Source organism: Lichtheimia ornata, assembly GCF_029851405.1.
Source record: "Lichtheimia ornata isolate CBS 291.66 chromosome Unknown scaffold00012, whole genome shotgun sequence".
Lineage (NCBI taxonomy): Eukaryota > Fungi > Mucoromycota > Mucoromycetes > Mucorales > Lichtheimiaceae > Lichtheimia > Lichtheimia ornata.
Genome location: NW_026695332.1, coordinates 239600 through 262800, shown reverse-complemented (window position 1 = coordinate 262800; position 23201 = coordinate 239600). Strand labels below are relative to the sequence as shown.

Here is a 23201-nt window from a genome sequence, read left to right as displayed (position 1 = left end):
GCTCGCAAAGAGAAGAAGTGATTGATATGCGTGGTGATGATTTGAAACCTAAAATCCACTTTTGAAAGTGACACAACTGGATGCCTCTGCAGTGCGAGCTCATTCACTCGATATGTTTTACTACCGCCAAGGATACAACCCTTCCCTATTATTCATCTGGCACCTAAGTAAAAAGGCCCGTATACCCAATAAATCCATTACAATGAATGATAATACTACTACTACCACCATTCACTTTCTTATCATGATTGAAAATAGGTCCATGATGATAAGATCAATGAGCAGTGTCCATATCTTTATTCAGAAGCAATGATGGTATGAGCGGCAGTATGAGATCAATAGGAAAGAGGGTATGCATGACTTGAAAGAACAATCGATCGAGGAACATCATACATACAAAAAAAGTCTACTACTTATTGCTGTTCTTGAGGTAAACGCGATTGTCTGATGAAGCGGAGTGGTCGCTGTTGGAAACGTATCATATAACGGAGTATAGTCGCCATATTTTCGGCAGCGTTGCCATCGCGATGGTATGTGTGCTGATCGTTATGCTGGCATCGAACGACTCGCAAAACCTCTACTTGACCTTGTGCATTTTGTGCCATGCGATCGAAAATGGTGGCCTGACGGACAAGATAGTTGACTTGGCTTATTACACTTTCCTTAATACAACGGCAACATGTCTGTGAAGTCATGTATTCGTCCACTCGAGTGCATATATCACGATCTTCCCTATCTTTTAAGCGATTCGTTTGCTTGATTTTATGGAATAAGGCGTTGATGAGCTTTTGATCCATAGGTGCGACAGCGCCACGCCTGTTACGTTGACTGATACCATCCAAGCCGAATCCGAATATCAAAGGTCTGTCGTCGTCATCATCATCATTAGTTGCCGAAGCTTGGTTAATGACCAGGGAGCAAGCTTGATCCAACCTCGAACGCAAAGACATGAAGTTATCCCATTTGAATCTCATTACCGAAGCCTTGGATTGGAACATCCATAGTCGATACGCCCTGGTGTTTCCCTTGATCAAATCCAAGTACTGCATCAATTGTTCGTATGTTCCTTGATAAGTCGATGTACCCAACTCGGAAAGTAACTGGTCAATGCCATTTGCAGCCTTCATGTTGTTGTATTGGTCGCGGTTCAAGAAAGTTCGACCGTATAGAAAACCTCTCTTAATAACCAGCTGTGACCCTTGCAACGTAGAAACAGTGGGCCTATAGACCGAAGCCACCGGACAAACTTCTCCAAAATCCATACCAACGACACCACGGTATGAATCTGATAAATCTACACCTTGACGCATCCCTTCATTGGCAGGGGAGAGCAACGGGATCATTGCTTCCCGAGTTGTTCTCCGTGACTCCGTCATGAACCGGGCCTGGACACCTTCTCGTTTACCACGCAACCAGTCAGCATAAATGACGTAGATGCGCATACCATCGGTACGGATCAACCGTCTTGGTGTAAAACGTTTTGTACTGGTCCCAGGAATATAAGAACCTAACCACCGTAAATAGCCACGATTGGTCACTTGTTTTTCACCGTTGATTATTGTCGCGCATCTCTTGATATCAAATAACTGATTGAAACGATTGACTCTGTATGGCAAATCAATGAATTTTTTGATCTCGGCGTTCATGGTGTCCAATTCTGAAGAACATATTATGTAAGTAAACTTACATATAACATATTCATTTTTGTTTACCTTGCTCTAACTGATCTGCAATTTCCATGTGTCCACCTTGGATGGCGTCGATAATACGTTGTTGCATATCACTGATTTGAGGAGTCACTAAATGTTTGAAATGATTTCCCGTAAAGAACATTTCTTTTACGCCGCTGTGATTGAAAGGTATCGCAATGGGGCCCCATGGCTGATGTGGAGTCAGAGGGAAAGTAAGGTACCCATTACAATGCTGGAGCATATACACCATAAGCGGAACAAGTCTTGTTGCCAATCCCTTAAGTGGACGGCCGTAGTACTCGTCTTCAAGGTCATCTTCCTCAAACTCATCGTCGTCCGCATTACCAAGGTAATTTGCATTGTCGTCAGGATTGGCGTTATGGTTGCCGTTACCATTACCATTACCATTACGAGGGCGTACTGTTCCAAGTTCAACAGGATTCGGTTCATTAATCACTTGTGGTTCACCAGGAGGCTCAATACCGAGACATGCACGAAGATCATATTGTTGGACTGGTATGTCGATGACTTGAAGATCGCGCTCACCATTTATGAAGTCGGTAATAGCATCTTGGATACCCGGGGGTAGATTCTGTATATCTTGATATGCCTGTTGGTTATCGGCTTGCTCATCGATGTCCCTATGTAATAATAAATAACAAGATTAGCTACCTGTAATGAGTACATTAAAATTGTTATACCTATTGTCTTCGCCTGAATACAGTGGTACGTTCCAAATTTGCTGGAAAATATAACGAACGAGACGATCTCGGTTGGCAGGCCATTGCAGAGGAACCGTTGCTTCATTGATCAACTCTTGTATACACACGTTATGATCAAATCCTTGTAGATTCATATGATATTTGCTGTGCATTCTTTGAACAAAATTGTTGACAGCAGGCCGAATGCCTGGAGCAATATTCTGGTCTTGTTGGACGGTGTTTATAGCTTGTTGCCGTGTTTGGGCTTGTACCGCTTGGATAATCGTGTTGCGGAAATCTTCATTATTATCCCAACCTTGTGGACACTGCGCAGTCTCTTGTAATCGTCGTCGCAGGTAATCACAATACCTTGCCCTGAAATTTTTGACGACATTTTGGCGAAACGACAAATCGAGTTCATGTACAATCTCGGTCACCATGGTTCCCATGTAAAGACTTGCAGGCACTAATCCGTGAAGCATACCGAATTCTCCACTGTACCATATTTTTCTTGCTTTGAGAAAAATATGGCAAGTAACTGGTTCATCTTGCATAAGATGGTAAAGGTAGATGTACGCAACATCGCCTTCATAGGCCTTGAAAAGGTGATGGTTGCCATTGTGTATATTGCCGTTAACATCCACAATGTCGTTAACTCTATCTGAAACAGTGGCCACTATTGCTGCTCCGCGATCTTCGTATGTAGTAATTGTACTACCAGGTTGGTAATTCATAGCACAATAGACAAGTCTACGCCAAGTTTCTTCGCGTATCTCGGTATCTTCATCGAAAAAACGAGAATAGAACACATAGCGCTGTTGTGGGTTCAAGGTGGTGAATGCCTGTCTCATGGCAATATCCGCAATATGGAGACAAGCAAATCTTGCAAAGGACATCTTGTTGACCAAAGTACGCATTGCATTCGTAATGATGGTAGCTTGAATGGCGTTACGTTTGTCTATAGCCAGCACCGAAGAATATAGTCCTGCTTGGCATGTCACCTTGTATCGAGATTTTTGTGAGTATGTGGTCGAAGATTCACCGTCTGGATGCCTGAATTCCTGATTATCCACGAAAGCCCTTATTTTCTTGACCTTGGATGAAATGTTTCTTTTTGCTTTTTTCGCACGTGACACCAACCTTGGCGGGGGTCCTGGTCGTAAAGGATCAACGTTCTCGGGACTCGTATGACCCCACTGCTCCTGGAAATAACTACCATCAGGTGGAAGGAATGTGTACCGCGAACCTTGTGGTTGAGGTCCAGTGGTTGGATATGCTGGTTCAGCTCCAGTGTATTGTAGAACATTTCCAATGATTTCAAAGGGCATGGCTTCAGAGCGTTGACCATTTGCACCCACAATTGGATAAGCGTATTGTGATAACGCAACTTGGAAGCTTTGAACAAAGAAAGGAGTGACCCGATTCCCCAATGCATCAATGAGTCTTTGAAGGACATTGTTGGCATTTCCTGCATGTGGACGTAATGCTTGTAAGCTTTCATGGATCTTGTTAAATGATATCTGAGGTATGTTGTGGGCATAATCGTTGCCGGAAGCAGCAGCATGAACAGCGAATTCGATTTGAGCCTGAAAATATAATGAGTCGTTGGTTTACGTAAACTGATGAAGCGCTTACCATGACCAATTCTTGTTCGTCAGCTATATCATGACCGGCTAATGTATTCAATAGCTGGCGTTTGGTTGTCATGTCACCTTGACCAAATTGTGCTCCAATGTCCCAGTTGAACTTTACGATACGCTATCAAATAATAATATTAGCTACCAAGTCACGAAACAGCTTGTACGCTTTACTTACCGGAACATCAACAGCACCATAATACGCAAACAAATCACCGTCCCTTGAGATGATTGCAGAGTTTGGTCGATTGTTGGACAAATGAACGACAACTGGATCAGCTTCAAATGGAGCTGATACATAAACGATGCCTTGTTGATTGGGATCATTTTCATCGTAATGATGGTGCCCACGGAATACCAAATCTTGAACGATAAAGTTCTTCATAGCCGTAGTGAACGTCAACCATTGCTTCGCATACTTGCTTAGTTGGGGATCAGGAATGTTGTTGGGATTACCCGGAAACCTTCTTCTTGCCAACTTGATAGCATCTTGTCGACGTAGCTTGCGTGCCTTGTGTGTCTCCTTCTTGGCATAAAGCGGATCACCATCGATAACAAGGCATATAGTAGTAAGCCCTGGTACCTGGTTAAGAAGATGATGAAGCCGCTCCAACACAACGGCAACGAATTCACCCAGTACAAGATAGAAGGTGTTGACGTTATTTTCTGTGTTTGCACCTCGAAGCTGAAGGCGAAAAAGTTCCAATGCTGAAGTGATCTGAAAAAGCTGGAAAAATTCACAGCAAAAGTCGACAAAGATGGTGTTTGTGTTGTTTTCACCAAGTTGCTGAGGAACATTCACACCCTGTTGCAAGCTGTTTGATGTTCGTAAATATTGGTGTAGGCCTTTGATACCCATAATCTACGTAAGATTATATGATGTTAATCCTCGATGATATACCGGTTTACTGTTGTTGTCGTGACTTACGAAGCGATAGATTTGTTAGTTTCAAGCAAAGGAGATGTTGATATCACAATAGGGTACGTAGTATAAGGATGCGGATGGATAACAAGACAAAAAAGTCGGGAGAGAAATATGCTTACTGCCGTCGACGAGGTACCTGTAAATACAGGATACTGGCCAAAGGTAGTCATTGTCTTTCCAAGCGTCATTGTCTGAGGACAACCAACACCATACCTATATATGGTACAATGTTGATAGCTCTCCCCCCCTATAATACGTGGTGCCAGTATCCTACGTTATGAGACCGTATACTATCGAAATCATCGATTCTGACGCACAATTGATAAACACCATTCCAAAGTGTCAACATCGCTATCGCTTAGCATAAACGCATATTGTTACAAGGAAAACATGGAGGCTTTTTGAGTCAATCGCGCACATTTCATATACGCTTATACACATGACCCAGAAGAATCAACGAGTTTTATTATAAGAAGATGTTATGTGGGTGTTTATAGACCACCATCCGAATATGAACCGGACCAACAATAATGGGGGAGAAGTTGTCAATGTAGAATGATATCCTACATTTGGCAACCGGTACCGTTATTCAGTATCCATTCATCCCTGTTAAAAACGCATATATTCCATGTTGTATGAATCGAGTCGTAATCAAGTTTCATATCATGATTTTTCAGCAATAGTATTCATCCAAGCAATTGTAAGGCGTTTATTTTTGTGTCAAAGCCAAAATATATCCATACAGGCGGTTAAGATGTGGGTTGTACACATATATCAAGAATGCAAAGATATGAGCCATGGAGTTGGTAGTTCAGCGAGGTCGGTTATTGATTCGATGGACGACTAAAGACAAATGGACCACTGAAGACCACGATATTAGTCAACCGTATTACTACCAATACATTTTTGCACTTACAGGTATAAGCTCCGTTGAAAGAATCTTCAATACAAAAGACTGGGCCTTGTTCTGTCGCTTGATCCATCTGCTTCTTCCCTTGTCCTTTCAATAAAGTCTGTAAATTGGTCATTGGTAAGCGAGATTCACGTGATACGTATTCAATAATTACCTTCGGGACTCTCTGCACTGGATTGATATAGACTGCTTTGATAACTCCAATACGCTGAAGGTTTTCTAGCGACGCAAATGTTAGAGTGATGTATCCCAAAATCTACATAAGCTAATAAGAATAACGGATAATGCTTACTATCACCGGGTAATCTATAGCAGACTTTTTCTCCTGTTTCGTAAGGGTGGTCCATTTTTCTGGAGGAAAACTTGAAGGGAAGAAAGAAGAGGTCGAAATTACTCTCACCACTCTGGTTTTTATGGTGATGATCGTCATTATGATCGCATGGTGTGATGATGGTCCAGATCCATAAACACGATTCCCTTGCGGGTGCATGCATGCATGACAACTTTATTTCGAGTATTACCCCTTTTGTTATGATAAATGCTATTACTCGTTTTTCATCTTACACTATCCGTCACATGATGAATGCTGTAATGATTCTTGCAACAAGCACGGATGTCAACCAAAGTCTTTCAATATTTTAGTAAACTGGCTACTACAATAAGACAATGAATATCATGTCAATCCAACTTTGAGCTGAGTTGTGACGGAATAATATTCTTTGTTTCTAAATGCATGTCTAGCTTCATTAGCGCGTGACCGCGTGGATGTCTCCAATGATCATGCACCCCTCTACCAATAAGATTAACCTATCAACATCTACCCCTCGGCATTTGTTACCCATTTTATTTCTTCTCCGTCTTTAGTTTTGACATGAATGAGCTACTTGACAATGAATAACACGGCTATCACCGTTTCTTGTCGCTCTTTCCCGGATGACATCCCACCTAATAAACCCCTTTTGTCAATGTTCTCATATCCTAGCGTGAAATAGAAGACCCATGATATCCTTCAATCTTCAGGACCCACAACATTGGTGTCGATTAATTAACCAGCAAGCTTTATACGCTTCGACATGCTGGTCAAATTCGTTCTCATAAAGAACTCATGGTTCATTAGAGGATTTTGAATGCAAGTATGTAATATGGTAAACATTATAAATGGGTCGGAGCGGGTATGCGCCGGGTTGATGCGTCACCACCAGCCAATATGCAGTACCTTGGGATTCCAGTTTTTGGACTTGAAATTTGGTGAGACGCTCCGCTAGGACATGTTGATGAAACTCCATTCAAACCAAAATCATACCTTTTTTTTTTGAGAATTTAAATGGGGACACCGATACTGTGAAAATCATGGATTACATGAGCCTTGGGTATCAGATCACACGCTTCGCGCTTGAAACTTTGACGCAATAATCGATTCGACATGGCGGGTTCTCATTAAGACGTCAATGTTCATCTTTTTGGGATGCTCTTTGTACCACGGAAACGCCACATCATACTAAACAAACACGAAGATTTGTTTAGTTACCCCGTGAGATTCTCGCATCAAGGATTGCCTATCCAATCATAGTTGGTTGTACTGCATCCAAGTCCCCCAGAGCTCCAACCAACATCCAGCATGACCACCCCTAATGGGGCCTTTTCTGGATCTTCCAAATCGCTGGTTAATATTCAGATCTTGAAAACCTGACATAGTGCACCTTTCCACAGGGTTTTCTAAGGGAGAATATTAGTTGTAAGGTTGTATCAGGTCCCTGTTATCTGTTTTAACTTTACTTCCCCTAACATTCACATCCATTATGCACTATATCCGAATGGGTTTGCTCTGTATTCTAAAAGCTATTCAATCGTATATTAAAGTAGTGTTGGTAATACAGCATTGAAGGAAAAATAGCTATCTTCCTTTCTGGTTCTCGGTTTAGCTTGGTTGCTTCTTGGAGTGTTTGCAAGGAAAAGTGGTCGCGTGGTGGTTGCAGGCTGCTGCAGGAGACGTTATATCGCTTGTTGTTAATGCTATCAAAGTGTAATGAGGCAGGTGTTTAGTTTCGAAGTTGAAGCTTGAAGCATTACATCAATCATTGGTTGGCGGATCAAAAAACAAACGACTGCATGTGTGTTTAGCCCTTATGCATGAAGAGATGAAATTTAACACCTTCATTTCAAGTTACCAATAAAGTAAAAAGTCGTTCTTAAATGATTGTAACATCCATTGGTCGGAGGATCGCAAACGACCTCCTTCATGTATTTTCGACTGCGTGCTATGAAAAATTGGCGGACCTCTTTGTTTACTAAAATAACCAACTTCCTTATCTTCAGTACCAAGGTTTTCCTTCTCAAAATCTTATTTCCTTGTTTACTAAAACGATCAATCTCAATACCAAGGTTTTCCTTCTCAACCTCTTAAATGACTGTAATACCCATTGGTAGGACGATCGTAAACGCCCAGCTATTCTGGATTCCTTGCATGCAAGGAATCGAGAATACATCTTTCTTCGGTTTACTAAAACGGTCAACCATATAACCCGGAACCTCGAGATTTTCTTCTTTGATGGCTTTAAGCATTGGATTTATTAATATGGTTATTCCCCGGAAACACACCATACTAGGTGACCTTTGTACCGGTCTCATGATTTTTATATACCCCTGATCTTCAGACAAAGAATGAGGTATTACCGTTATAGGATACACCACACAGACAACCTCTCCTTCATTACTGTTTACCAATACGACGACTATTTCCCCTTTACATATCTCACAGCATTTTGCATATAAAAGGCCGTGATACTTCAGTGGTGGTTTTTTCTTTACACAGTTTCATTTCATCTAATATTCGCTGATTTCAAACCACATGAAGGAGGTTTTTTTCCGGCTTGTCCTTGTCGTTTTTTTCTTGTGGCGTCTTCGCTTTTTGGTTGTAATGGCTGTCGTCCGGTGGTGCTGTCTGTCATACATCTTTCAGCATAATTCCATCGTCATCAAGATTCAGTTCGTGTGTCCCTCCATCCGCACAAGAAGAATTTTGTTACAAGATAGGACCCACCAAGACGGGTGGGTAGGGCCTCGTGCCCGGTAGAAGTAAGTCGTATCATTGCTCTTGCTATTCGCAATGCTCACTAACAATTTGTCTTTTTACCACCGGATCTTAAATTTATTTGTCGTTATTGTCGTTTTTGGAAATAAAGATACTTCCATAGCCTGCAGCACCATGTTCAGCTCTAATCTCATCACGACGTCGAAGGAACAAGTATTCTTCTAGGATCATGGCATTTCGCCAGTTGCATTGGTAAAGCACGTCCATTACATCACCTGCTATCGGAGTCAATCCGAGACTGGATGGAAGGATAGGTGCGTTAGTGTAATTGTATCACTCAACTTTGAAAGCACACTTGCATAAAATCAATAAACACGTTGACTAGCATCTTGGCAATAATATGATTGGGTAAGTCTGCGCGACACGCGACCTTTACAAGGTGCAAGGCCAAAAGGACACCGATAAGATCTCCTACTACTGGAATCAAGCCTTTTCTCATTTTCATGTGAGTGTCATCATCATCATCATCACTTGCAACAAGAAGGCTGTGCCATCATCAACAACTTACCAACGACGCCATCCAATCCTACTTGTAGACAACAACATTTGCATCCACGATCCAGATACCACGCTCGCTTCTTGACTGTTCTTAGAATTTGGCGATCATGAGCACTCAATATGATATCTGCTTGGGGACGTTTCTTCCACCAGTGCTTCTTGGTAGAAGATACAGCAGTCTCCATAGCTGCTCGAATCTCAGGATCTGTTTCGACAATCGATGGTTTGCTTTGAACATGATCGGCTACTTTGCCAAGAGCAGCGCGTGTAACGTAATTATTCATGATGAGAAAAGCTGGGGAAAAAGAAAGAGAGTAAAACGTGAAACGTGAAAAAATGAGCAGATGCAAACCATCCATGCATGCGGAGTTAAGTTATCCCAATCATCATTAACCCTCTTAGGAGATGTCCATGATCGCCACAAACAAAGAAACCATATTTATGTCATGTTTACAAATATCTGTCACTTGTACCATGACCACCATCGTTATCATTGAACATCGGAAAGGGTGTCTTTAATGAATAGAGCCATTTGTTTGATCGTCAATCCAACGTGTAGTCGCGCTACTAACAAGAGTTGCTAGGACCCATTCTTTTGTAATGTAGCCATCAACGTCCTCGTCATCAACCTCATCAAGACTTTTAAAGGAGGACAATGAAAGATCGATTACTTATCAGATAGCATAATGAATGCAGCTCAACACAAGGGAAGGTATGAAATGTTTCACTTGGGCGGGGATAACCCCATCATCACTCGCAGCATAATAAGGTCATTAAATGATAATAGCAGTAACGGTTAGCATAGTTTATTCTGAAATAGACCGTATGCCTGTGCACCGGTTAACATCTCAACCACGATTGATTGGCTGTGTCTGCTTGAGTACCCTCACTGCCTTTGATTTTGACCATATGCAGCGGTGCTCAATATGGGGAGCCGTAATTGGCAAAGGCAAGAAGTCGTATTATGCACCTTGATAACGTGCCAAAAAGTAAATCGATGAATGGAAGCGTGATTGGTAAAACAGGTTACAAGTTTCATTATCAAGCTACAATAAGGTAAGATCATGTAGAAAGGAATAACTTGATGAAAGTGGGTGAGTGCTAACAGAGCATTTGACAAGGAGGAGAGAATCTCTTGAAAAGGTTCCCCAACATAAATTCAGGCGGCACTTTTCGACGTCACCGAAAGGTACCAACCACTCTCTTGGGAAAAGACAAACCAACCTCGTCGAAAGCTTTCACACGGTTACAAAGTTGCAATTCCTTCCATTGTCATTCGCTTATTAGCTGGTGGGATACCATTTTATTCAAAGGAGGTAAGGCATGTCAAACAAATACAATAGCTATAGAAGAAACTAATAGGTGACAAGGTCTTCCCCTGCCATGACTATGACTACACCACCAAAAGGTACACTTGGCCATCAACGACATTCACCTTCCACGACAATGGCACACAAAGACAACGAGCCTTCGGCTGACAAGTTCAAGCTCTTGAAAAAGCAAATTCGCGAGATCACTGAAGTAAGAAGGAGGGGGTGACAGGCCATAAGCATGCTACTTGATAATAGGCTAACTGCGTATTTACATCACTTGTACTTTTCAGCAAAATGAAGTCTTGACCAAGGATCTAAGTCGAGCGAGGAAACGACTCAGACGACTAGCCAAGGAGAAAACGTAAGTGATTGATCTCTGCATTATCGATTATTGTTATGTTAACCATCATCCAATTCTACTAGTATTCTTCTCGATCAGCTATGCAGCTACGACATTTCCAAGTTAAAGACATTCAGCAAACGAAAAGCCAATACCGAGGATGATGACCACTTCTTGTCTGATATTGTGGAAACAAGTGCTGGAGATGGAAACGGTAAGCAGACATCCTAAAGAGGCAGATGCATGATTGCCTATTAGGCACAATGACTCTGATAACATTGTCAATGGTAGATTCTTCTCCCTTACATCCATCAATTCCATCACCCATTGAAAAAGAGTCATCTCGAATGTCGATATCAAGCAAGATACCACCAACAATTCATCGATCAACAGGACCATCATTAATGCCAACATCATCATTCGATCAATCACAGCCAACACCACCACCACCAACATCATCATCATCATCTAGATTAACATCACAGCAACTCACTCCAATTCATCGTCCTCCACCACCACCACCACCACCTCCTCCTCCTCCACCGCCACCTCCTATACCTACGCCACCTACAAATCAACCTATCATGGATGTTATGCACCAAAACGGCATGGTCCCTTCATCACGTCCCAAACGTATGCGCCGAAGTACAGCAGAGCCCAAAGTACGACGTGTTCAACCTATCGAGAAAGATCCCATTTCTGGTGAATACAAGTTACCTGCTCGAGTTGGCATTCTCACTGTACACTCTTTGGGTCGCGTTGTTCCTCTACCAACTTATCATAACGATCGCTACATATGGCCACCAGGTTTCAAAGTGAGCAGGTAAGCACATTTCATCCTATCCTGCAATAACCATTAACGTTGCAAACTAGAACCTATTTGAGCATGACGAATCCAAATGCAAACACAGTGTACACGTGCTCTGTCGAAGAAAATGGGGATCAAGGACCTAGGGTGAGTGGAAGGGGGGGAAGTAGTGCACTTTGAGAAGGAGCTATCATTGATGCATGGTACCCTTTTTTTCAGTTTCGAGTCGTCGCTGAAGATGCTCCGGATCAACCTATTATTGCAAACTCGGCAACAGGTGTATGGACAGCCATTGTCAAGCGTGCCAATGAAATCCGAAATCGGGATCACTCCAATTCAGGTACAAAGGATAACGTTACACGCATGGCATGTTGATTCATATTGGATTATAATAGCATCAGGACCTGATTACTATGGTTTCACGCATGCAACGATTGCCAAAATGATTCAAGATTTACCAGGAGCTGCCAATTGCATCAACTACGTTTGGCAAACGTTTGGTGAAATGCATCAAAAGACAGCAGCCGGAGTTGCAGCCGCCTCACTAAGGAAATTGACCAACTTGGAAATCATGGGTAGTGCCAACAAAAGAGCACCACAAGATGGAGAAAATGAAAAGCAAGAAGAACCAGCAGCAGCAACAACAGCTGACACGAAACCAAAGATCGAAAAAGAACCATCGACAACTACGCAATCGGTGACAGGTTCGGCAATAAAGCACGAAGACACGGCCATGCGAACGGATTAGAACTTGGCATCAACTCAACCTTGTATGGAACCCTTGTCGAATTGTCTTATCGCTTGCAATAAAATAAACTTGCGCATGCTCTAGTGGTATACCACAGGATATCTCTTACATTCCTAAATGGAATATGTCATGGATTACAAATAGCATCTCTCGTCGCATATCAATAAAATAACTATGCATGTTACAAGATCTAAATCACAAGAGGAACGTGTATTACTATGTACCTTAAAGAAGATCTAGATCTAATCACGAAAAGGTCGGGGTGATTCTATCCTCGAACGCGGCCTTTGTTCAAGACACAATGAATCAATCAGACCCTTTCGCTTCCTCTCATTTTCCTTTATCACAGCATCTATGAAGTAGTATACTTCTTCAAACTACCTTTCTATAATACAATGCATCCAACGCCTACACACTATGAGATCCAACTCAAAAGAAGGAAGATCTCTTACAGTTACAAACATAGAAGCGGTGGGCCAGCAACACAATCTGATATTCGCTAAAGTAATTCTTTAATGCACGTTATTCTAATGAGATATGTAAAAGGACACGGTGTTGAGAGGTACAATGGATTGCTCCAATGGGAGAGATACATCGATGTGGCAAGCTCTCTATCCTTGGCCTACACTTTACAAAGGTGAATAGATGACATGAGGTGGTGAATTAGACGCATTTAGCGCGTCAAAACATGAAGCTGGGTGATGGTTGACAGGTTACACAAAGGATGATGATTATAGTTACCATGGCATTGACTGTAAAGTGCGATAAATGGGTACACCAATCATCCACAATGATAGCATCAAGGTCAAGTTGACAACGAATACAAAAGAACAAAAACCCTCTTTCCACTCACTGTATACATCCATTCCTTCCATCCCATGTACCAAACAATATTCAGATCCATATCCATATCCATAGGAATTCGTATGTATTAAAGCAAATTGCTACACGTGAATAAAGCTGCTTCTATGTAATGGCTGTCTGCTGTTCACGTAAAAAAGGCTGTAACGCAGGTTGCTGCAAGTAACTCGAAGACCGCGGAGTGGAGACCTTGCTAATAGCAGCTGCTGTTACGTTTGGTGGTGGTAATGTGCAAGAGCGTGTGTTGTAGTAGAGTGACAACGTTGTGAATGCCGTTTGAAGCAATGGAGTAAAGAGCTTGCTAATAACAACTGTTGGAATCGATGCTGTTACGTTTGGTTGTGGCAGATGAGTGTACAAGAGAAGGTGTGGTATCAAGAAACGCGTGTGTTGTAGTAGAGTGACAAGAAGGTTGTGCACACGCCATGGACTTGCCATTCAGTCAAAGACAATCGGATCAAGGCATTCGTAGGGTTGACATGATGTGTTGAAGCAGGACAATCGTTCGTAGGTGGTAGTTGTACTTGAATGGGGCAACAGTTGAGAATGGGAGCAAGAGGGAAGAAGTTGGGAGTGGAAGAAATGGAAATTAAAATTGGTTGAACTTTAATCTTTAATGTCATTCCTTTGTTTGAGTGTTGTTCAATCAAATCCCCTTGGATCAAGGAAGTTTAAGGATGGGTATGATGGGCTGGAGCAGGACAATCGTTCAGATACATTGTATTGAGCAACAAAGGTGAATGGGAGTAATGGGCTATTAGCTGGCAGTTTGAACAATTCCTAATTAGTGTACAAGTATCATGCATCGCCTGTGCTGACTGACTCAAGTTACACAACACGTCCCTCTGCATCTTTGGCTCTATTGTAGTCCTACTACTTTACAATGAACAAAGAACTCTTTTCATATAGCATCACGCTTACAGCATATGTAAAACATAAAGGCGCCTGTGTCTCTAAACTTTACAATGAAACGTGGGGTAACGGCGGGGTGAAAGCGATCTTGTGTCAAACTATGAAGTCCATCGTGGCCAATCCCAGATTTCGCAATGTCGCTACCAGCCAAACTGGATCGGGGGGTCTACCTCCTGAATTTTTTTCGACGACGACCAAAAAAATATTTTTTGGGCTAGTTGCGACGTTGAACGTGAAACTTCCACACAAGGTGCTGTTGGCCAAGCCAAGCCCATTGCTCTAATAAAAACCCCACGTTTGATTGTAAAGTTTGGAGATACAGGCACCTTTATATTTGTAAGCGTGATGCTATATGAAGAGTGGTCTTTGTTCATTGTCAAGTAGGTGGACCCTGGCAGAGCAAAAGATGCAGAGGGTCGTGTTGTGTAACACAGCTACGTTTGCATGAATGAAAGGGTCAATGTATAATTACTTTATGGATCATCTAGGAACAGGCATGTATTGCTAGCTAACGGCCACTTTTATCCAATCATCATTGTTGCGAGATCCACTGCATGGGAACGATGCTCCTGCTCTAGACATTCATTTCCATGATTAAAGTAGGTTGATCGAGCTGATTTGACTGAGCTGCGGTCAAGGGGAATTACATCACTCTGGACATAAAGCACGCTCGATGTAGCTCAACCGATGTAATCTTGTGTGAGCGTAACTCAACCAAATCAGCTCGGATCAAGCTACTTTTATCATGGAAATGAGTGTCTGGAGCAGGAGCATCATCCACTTACAATAGAATGCACAAAAGTTGGGAATGCACAAAACTGGCTATTAGCTGCCAATGTATGACATAAAAGTGAGGGTTGCGTACCTGTCATGCATTGTCCCTGAAGTCCTGACTTTTTAGCTGAGTTACCCAAAGAGGTCCTTCTGCATCTTTTGCTCTGCCAGGGTCCACCTACTTGACAATGAACAAAGACCGCTCTTCATATAGCATCACGCTTACAAACATAAAGGTGCCTGTATCTCCAAACTTTACAATCAAACGTGGGGTTTTTATTAGAGCAATGGGCTCGGCTTGGCCAACAGCACCTTGTGTGAAAGTTTCACGTTCAACGTCGCAACTAGCCCAAAAAATATTTTTTGGTCGTCGTCGTCGAAGAGGTCGACCCCCGGATCCAGTTTGGCTGGTAGCGACATTGCGAAATCTGGGATTGGCCACGATGGACTTCATAGTTTGACACAAGATCGCTTTCACCCCGCCGAGCAACATGGTTCTATTAAAGACCCCACGTTTCATTGTAAAGTTTAGAGTGTTAGCTAACGGCCACTTTTATCCAATCATCATTGTTGCGAGATCCACTGCACGATGCTTGCTCTAGACATTCATTTCCATGATTAAAGTAGGTTGATCCGAGCTGATTTGACTGAGCTGCGGTCAAAGAGAGATTACATCACTCTGGACATAAAGCACGCTCGATGTAGCTCAACCGATGTAATCTTGTGTGAGCGTAACTCAACCAAATCAGCTCGGATCAAGCTACTTTAATCATGGAAATGAATGTCTGGAGCAGGAGCATCGTCCACTTACAATAGAATGCACAAAAGTTGGGAATGCACAAAACTGGCTATTAGCTGCCAATGTATGACATAAAAGTGAGGGTTGCGTACCTGTCATGCATTGTCCCTGAAGTCCTGACTTTTTAGCTGAGTTACCCAAAGAGGTCCTTCTGCATCTTTTGCTCTGCCAGGGTCCACCTACTTGACAATGAACAAAGACCGCTCTTCATATAGCATCACGCTTACAAACATAAAGGTGCCTGTATCTCCAAACTTTACAATCAAACGTGGGGTTTTTATTAGAGCAATGGGCTCGGCTTGGCCAACAGCACCTTGTGTGAAAGTTTCACGTTCAACGTCGCAACTAGCCCAAAAAATATTTTTTGGTCGTCGTCGTCGAAGAGGTCGACCCCCGGATCCAGTTTGGCTGGTAGCGACATTGCGAAATCTGGGATTGGCCACGATGGACTTCATAGTTTGACACAAGATCGCTTTCACCCCGCCGAGCAACATGGTTCTATTAAAGACCCCACGTTTCATTGTAAAGTTTAGAGACACAGGCGCCTTTATGTTTTACATATGCCCGCCGTAAGCGTGATGGAGTTGCTTTTTCCTAGTGGATGGTGTCGGCTGCATTAACGGAAAGATGAAGAGCTGAGTGAAATGACACGTGGTGGTTACACAAACACGTCCTTGACAGGTTGCTGCACACATGCATGATCATGATGACTGCCTTTTGTGAAGGTACGTAAGTGAAACAACATCGAACCATGAAGGTGTGTCAAGGTATGTGTATGACAATAATGGTTCCATATCACATTTGCATGTGGGAGAAGGTCGAGCTGCAAAAACCAATTTGTATATGTAAACCCACCAGTAATCAACTCAATTTAGCGATCACTTCACTTTTTCTCTTCTCAAGGTCGTCCCACTCCTCCTTATTGTATCACAAAAGCCATATACTTCTTGCATGACCGATAACCGGACCACTTCGATTATTCTATCTTCAAAGCAATATCATGTAATCCACAAGGTAGCAAACTCCAAGCGTGTAATAAATAAATAAACAATGCTTTAATCCATCTAGCTATCTTGCTACATTGCCACCAGCATCATCTTCCTCGTCCGTCACGATTGGTACTCGTACTCGTGCTCGTCAGCAGTCGTCAATCCCCTCGTCACCCAATATCCAGAACACACAAAGAGGCCGACTAGGTGCACGCAACGAGGTCAAGGGAACAAGGATGTCATAACCGAGCATGTTGTTCAAACGCCGCTTGAAAGGAATAAAAAGAGCACGAGAATCCGCAGCAGTCTCTTTTCCTCTTGTCCTCGCAGGCTCACTGTCCCCTGTTGTGGATATGTTGGTACCCTACCTACAGTCTCCAGCCATAGGCTTCCTTGGATGGGAATGGTGGCTGTTTGGTGTAAACTCTTTTGGTTGTAAGCGGTTCGCTGTTTGCAATCTCCTCTATGATACTTGTCGAAGGTGCCCCTTGTGAAGAGGAGGAGATGGATGTGTGGCGACCTTCGCGCGGTCATCTCTGTCAGTACTTGGAGCTTTGGCTCAAGGAAACCAACAGCCACATGCTAGCTAGTTTAGTTTTATTATCATTAAAAGAGATTGTCTTATAATAACTGCTCTATTCTTCCTATGTGCATATATGGTGTGTTGCAAAAAGTGTCTATGGTGATTGTGTTGTTGGACGATTGGGTGTTTGATCGTGAGTGGTGTACGTTGATTGATCGGCAGAAAGCTTTTGAAATGGATTGTCACGACGATGGGTCCAGATAAGAGATGTAAGCGAAAGCAGGTAACAATAGACGTTTGATCTGAAACGGTAGTTGCTCTGTTGCCATGGAACTCGAGTCGTGTTCGAATCGAGCGTATTGTTGTTGTTGCTATGAATCCGAGAACGTTTGCGACTGGTCTTGGAAACGTGCGTGGATACCCCGTTGCGTTGGTCACCCACACCCTCCTTGGCCTGATTGAGTGTGCATGAATAAACCAGGATCATTGATGATAGATAAGGTGGCGATCTCCATCATCCCCCAACAATGGACATCACCAAATGACTTGCTATGCTCACGTTCTATGAAGTAAGACGTTGTTCAGGGATATCTATGTAAAATCTTCCTTTCAAAGAGAAGTCGCTGGCATCTTCTTCATTGTCGCATCATCCAAGCGTGAATGTTCCCGCTCCCGCATGAGGGTGAAATGACGGCTTCTACGTAAAATGATTCGACCTTTAGATTCCCAATCCATCTTTCACTCCACAAACAGCTAAAGGGTCCACATCTTGCACACATGAGCTGATAGTACGATACCCCAGACATTGTGTTGAATACATTCAATGAAAAGCATGGTAGGGTGGATGTTTATCAAGAAGATGTGATAAGGGACGACATTGCAAATTGAATAAGATACAGGTGGATCATACATCATTGTATTCTTCTAGGTAGTTGCGGTGATAGCCATCCTTCATTTGTGATTGCAAAATAGTTGGTGCATGCATTGAATTGAGTACTCCAATATCATCATCCATGTGTGTACAACACCTTTCGTCAATTCGATCCAATCCATCATCATCATCAGCCGTGTACACGTGATATGATCCATCCTTCCTGCTGACAACCCCACAAGTGATCACCATGATTCTCATCATTGCATCGGTTTAATCCATCCATCATAACCACTCCAAATCCCAAATCCAATACGTTGGTAGGAAGAAGCCCCAGAGAATGCTGCCGACATGTTTCCTTTCCCATCAGCCCTTGGTCCCTCTCTTGCGGGTCACTTTCCATCGCAGCTCAATCAGCAGCTGAAACTTGCTTGCATTGCGACGTAGTTGTGGTGTCAGCCAAACCAGACATCACTTAACTAAAGTGGACCAAGCGAACCAAACCGGCCAATCGATTCATTCCTTCCATCCCATGTATCAAATCAACCTTGAGATCCATGTTCATATCCATAAGAAGTCGTATGTATTTAGGCAAGTTGCTACACGTAAACAAAGCTGCTTCTATATGATGGCTATCTGCTGTTCACGTGAAAAGGCTGAAAGGCGAGTTGCTGCAACTAAAGAATGCTGCTTGAGACAATGGAGTAAAGGCCTTGCAATGAATGCTGCTACGATTGATCGTGGTAGACGAATGTACAAGAGAACGCAAAGTGTCAAGAAACGCGGGTGTTGTAGTGGGGTGAAGACGCCATGGACTTGCTATTCACTCAGAGGCAATCGGAACAAGGCATTCGTAAGATTGACATGATGGGTTGAAGCAGGACAATCGTTCGTAAGTGGTAGTTGTATACTTGGATGGGGCAACAGTTGAGAATGGGGGAAGAGGGAAGAAGTTGAGTGAAAGAAGTGGAAATCATATAGATCGGACACCTCTTGTATAAATGCATGTACACTGTAGGCATCAAAACTTGATACTGAGATTTCCCATCTCAAACCACAAACTTTCACACAAGATGCTCTTGGACATGCTGATCACGTTGATCTAAAAAAGACATGATGTTTCATTTGAAAATTTGGAATGGGAGGGTATAATGTGGGTTTACTACGTAAGTCGGAAATGGAGGTCAGCGCCAGATTCATGTTTTATGGAAATAGTATGCATTACCTTGGGATTCCCCATTTCGAACCTGAAACTTTGTCAGAAGGTTCGCTGCAACATGCTGATCAACTTCATTCATTTAAAAGTCGCAGACTTCATCATGAAGATTTAAAATGCGGGGCGACCCAAATGGTGGATGTGGGGAACAAAAGAGCGGACGGCCCACCGCCCCGAAGTTGCCCACTTCCAACTTGAAAATTGGTCAGAAGGGTGCTCTGAGCATGCTGATCAACATTTTTCTAATAAAAACTTCATACTTCATTTGAAAATTCGGAATGGGAGCGTCCAAAAGTTTGAAAGACGGAGACATTCGCAGGGCCTGCGATTCATTAATTTTCATGTTTGCTGTTCAAGCGTTGCTCAGTCAAATTGGCTCGGATCAAGAAACTTGAATGATGGAAATGCTCGGCTGGAGCAGGAGAAACGTTCACATGCAGTGGATTTTGCAACAACGCTGATTGTGAGGAAATGGCTGATAGCGCGCAATATATGGACTATTGTGGATAGACCATAAAGTATAATCCATCAATCCTTCCAGTCATGCAAACGTAGCTGTGTTACACAACACGACCCTCTGCATCTTTTGCTCTGCCAGGGTCCACCTACTTGACAATGAACAAAGACCGCTCTTCTTATAGCATCACGCTTACAAACGTAAAGGTGCCTGTATCTCCAAACTTTACAATGAAACATGGGGTTTTTATTAGAGCAATGGGCTCGGCTTGGCCAACAGTGCCTTGTGTGAAAGTTTCGCGCTCAATGTCGCAAACAGCCCAAAAAAATATTTTTTGGTCGTCGTCGTCGAAGAGGTCGACCCCCAGATCCAGTTTGGCTGATGAGACATTGCGAAATCTGGGATTGGCCACGATGAACATGAAACTTGCATACAAGGTGCTGTTGGCCAAGCCGAGCAGGTTTGTTCTCATAAAAAACCCACGTTTGATTGTAAAGTTTAGAGATACAGGCACCTGTATGTTTTACCTATGCCCGCCGTAAGCGTGATGGAGTTGCTTTTTCCTAGTGGATGGTGTCGGCTGCATTAACGGAAAGATGAAGAGCTGAGTGAAATGGTGAAATAAAGGAAACGGAACGTGCCCAGCAGCAAGGCCTGAATGTGTATACCCTGCCATATGAGTCGAGGTGTCCATGTACAAAGTCATCTATCTACTATCAAGCACCCTTTGGTGCACAACTGCTACTAGGGATGACTCGAAAGGTCTCAACAAATACACACGTAAAGAGATACAATGAGGGGAAAGATATGATATGGAACAGGGGAGGAAACAGAGATGATGTATGATAGGATTGCACAATGATGGGAAATAGAATGGGAATATGGGTATATACTCCTTCGAATAGAAACACACACACTAGCCGGCAAGGCACACACAAAGGCACACACAAAACTTGGGAAGATCACTCTTGGTTCTTTATTTGATGTGGGGGTATTTATATGCTTAGGATAAAATTGCACCTACATGGAAAGATTGTTTTACTGATATTATGCATGGTTTGTGGGATGTTGGGGTGAGGTCTCGGAAGCCGATCTTTTCATTCCGGGCTGCTTCATCACATGCGGGCTGTCATCCTTCACTGCAATGGCACGTGGTGGTTACACAAACACGTCCTTGACAGGTTGCTACACAAATGGATGATCATGATGCTGCCTTTTGTGAAGGTACGTAAGTGAAACAACATCGAACCATGAAGATGTGTCAAGGTATATGTATGACAATAATGGTTCCATATCACATTTGCATGTGGGAGAAGGTCGAGCTGCATAAACCAATTTGTATATGTAAACCCACCAATAATCAACTCAATGGAGCGATCACTTCACTTTTTTCTCTTCTCAAGCTCATCCCACTCCTCCTTATTGTATCACAAAAGCCATATACTTCTTGCATGACCGATAACCGGACCACCTTTATTATTCCATCTTCGAACCAATAGTATGTAATCCACAAGCTAGCAACCTCCAACAAGCGTGTAATAAATAAACAATGCTTTATTTCATCTAGCTATCTTGCTACTGTACATTGCCACCACCATCGTTGTAGTCGTCCTCCGTCATCATTCGTACTCGCCACCAGTCGTCAATCTTATCCGTCACACCAACATCCAAAAACACACAAGTTGAAGAGAATGGGATCTTGCAGGCTTCCTTTTAAATCTCGTTGTCGTTATCATTGTCATCGTTGTGAATGAGATGGTCAGTCATTGTTGTGGATGTGGTGATCATCGTAATCGTCATTGTTGTGAATGTGGTAATCATCGTAATCGTCGTCTCTATAAATAAGAAAGCAGGCAAGTTAGACCATCTGGTACCAGAATGATGACGATTTGGTATACCGCTAGGCGATCCTCTCTAAGGAAGAAAGCAAATCAGAAGGAACCACCATACGAGCAACGTCGGGCGATCCCTTGTTCTTGAGAAAGCACTGCACGAGGCCAGTTCGATCCATGGAAGGAAGAATTCACTTACGTAGAGTCCAGGCTCATAGTTGTCCTCATTCATCCTCTCCAAAGAAAGAATGCTCCCCAATCCAATCCTTCCAATCATTTCCCACCTCTTGAAAAGAAATCCTCAAGGGAAAGAACGAGCCTATCACGAGAAGTGCGTGTTGGTTGGCACCGATGTCAACACATTCACAAGTTGTTGCAAATCCCCTTTTACCTCAACACGGTGACCATGCTCTTCCAAAAACCCATCGTCATCGACTCATCAACACTCAACTCAGGCCTATAGAGCCCTGGACGTGTTTCAAGAAGCTTTTCCAGCACACTTGGCTAGTGCAGAGCGACGCAGCGACCACTTGATACAGGCTGGGACTTGAACACAAAGGGATGATGATGATGCCCCAAGTTGCATTGCCTGACCAAAGAAGCCTATTTCAATTCATCATTAGCACACATATACAATAAACGCCTTTTTCATTGTTTGTTTCATTGCGCTTGCCTTTTCCATATACACAAAAAAAACCCTTTGTTGTTGGTTACTGGAAACCGAAAATGATGGTGTAGTAGTGTGGTTGAGCCGAAACAAAACGCCAAACGAGCCAAGGCCTTGAAACCAAACTTGCCCCATATACAAGCTAACACGTCAATGGAACCAGTTCGGCTGCAACATTGAGCTCTGAATGTACCTGTTGATACCAAGCGTAGAGCAAGAATAGCAACGAACAAGAGGCAGCAACGATGTCGCCATGGCAACAACCAACCACCCACCACGCTCATTCCTTAGCACTTGGACATGGCTCACTCCCTGACAATGCACGCTCACAACTATATTAATACGTCACAGCCAACAAGAGGACTCTCTTACAATACATTACCTTGATTTGAATGTCGTGAAGCGATAAAAGCAGACGAGCGACAAAGAGAAAGGGAAGCGTTGTCTCAAGTCGTGGAGCTGTTGTCCCCCAAGTTTAAATCCCCTACTGCTATTACACTGAGGCCACTCAATTACTACCCCTATACACACCATCCACCCAAACACACTACTCACCCATCATCATCATCATCACCCTCACGATAGACAATACGTACATGTAAATAAAAGAAATAATCCTCACGTATAGCAAAAGG

General features: G+C 43.0%; 4 protein-coding genes across 4 annotated transcripts; 1 reads left to right on the top strand and 3 right to left on the bottom strand.

The window, feature by feature from the left end:
• Positions 1 to 413: 413 nt before the first annotated feature.
• Positions 414 to 4888, bottom strand: O0I10_003632 (uncharacterized protein; the record flags this gene model as incomplete). The annotated part of the gene is made up of 5 exons (XM_058483700.1): positions 414 to 1657; positions 1713 to 2332; positions 2393 to 3978; positions 4028 to 4150; positions 4208 to 4888. The coding sequence occupies 5 exons, from the start codon at positions 4886 to 4888 to the stop codon at positions 414 to 416; spliced, it is 4254 nt and encodes a 1417-aa protein (XP_058345498.1).
• A 4127-nt stretch (positions 4889 to 9015) lies between these two features.
• Positions 9016 to 9740, bottom strand: O0I10_003631 (uncharacterized protein; the record flags this gene model as incomplete). Its single annotated transcript, XM_058483699.1, has 3 exons — positions 9016 to 9196; positions 9258 to 9387; positions 9467 to 9740. 3 exons carry the CDS (start codon positions 9738 to 9740, stop codon positions 9016 to 9018), a joined length of 585 nt encoding a protein of 194 aa, XP_058345497.1.
• A 1099-nt stretch (positions 9741 to 10839) lies between these two features.
• O0I10_003630 (uncharacterized protein) lies at positions 10840 to 12665 on the top strand (the record flags this gene model as incomplete). The annotated part of the gene is made up of 7 exons (XM_058483698.1): positions 10840 to 10977; positions 11060 to 11130; positions 11193 to 11323; positions 11401 to 11932; positions 11983 to 12064; positions 12137 to 12257; positions 12313 to 12665. 7 exons carry the CDS (start codon positions 10840 to 10842, stop codon positions 12663 to 12665), a joined length of 1428 nt encoding a protein of 475 aa, XP_058345496.1.
• A 5012-nt stretch (positions 12666 to 17677) lies between these two features.
• O0I10_003629 (uncharacterized protein) lies at positions 17678 to 18010 on the bottom strand (the record flags this gene model as incomplete). The annotated part of the gene is made up of 1 exon (XM_058483697.1): positions 17678 to 18010. The coding sequence occupies one exon, from the start codon at positions 18008 to 18010 to the stop codon at positions 17678 to 17680; it is 333 nt and encodes a 110-aa protein (XP_058345495.1).
• Positions 18011 to 23201: the final 5191 nt, after the last annotated feature.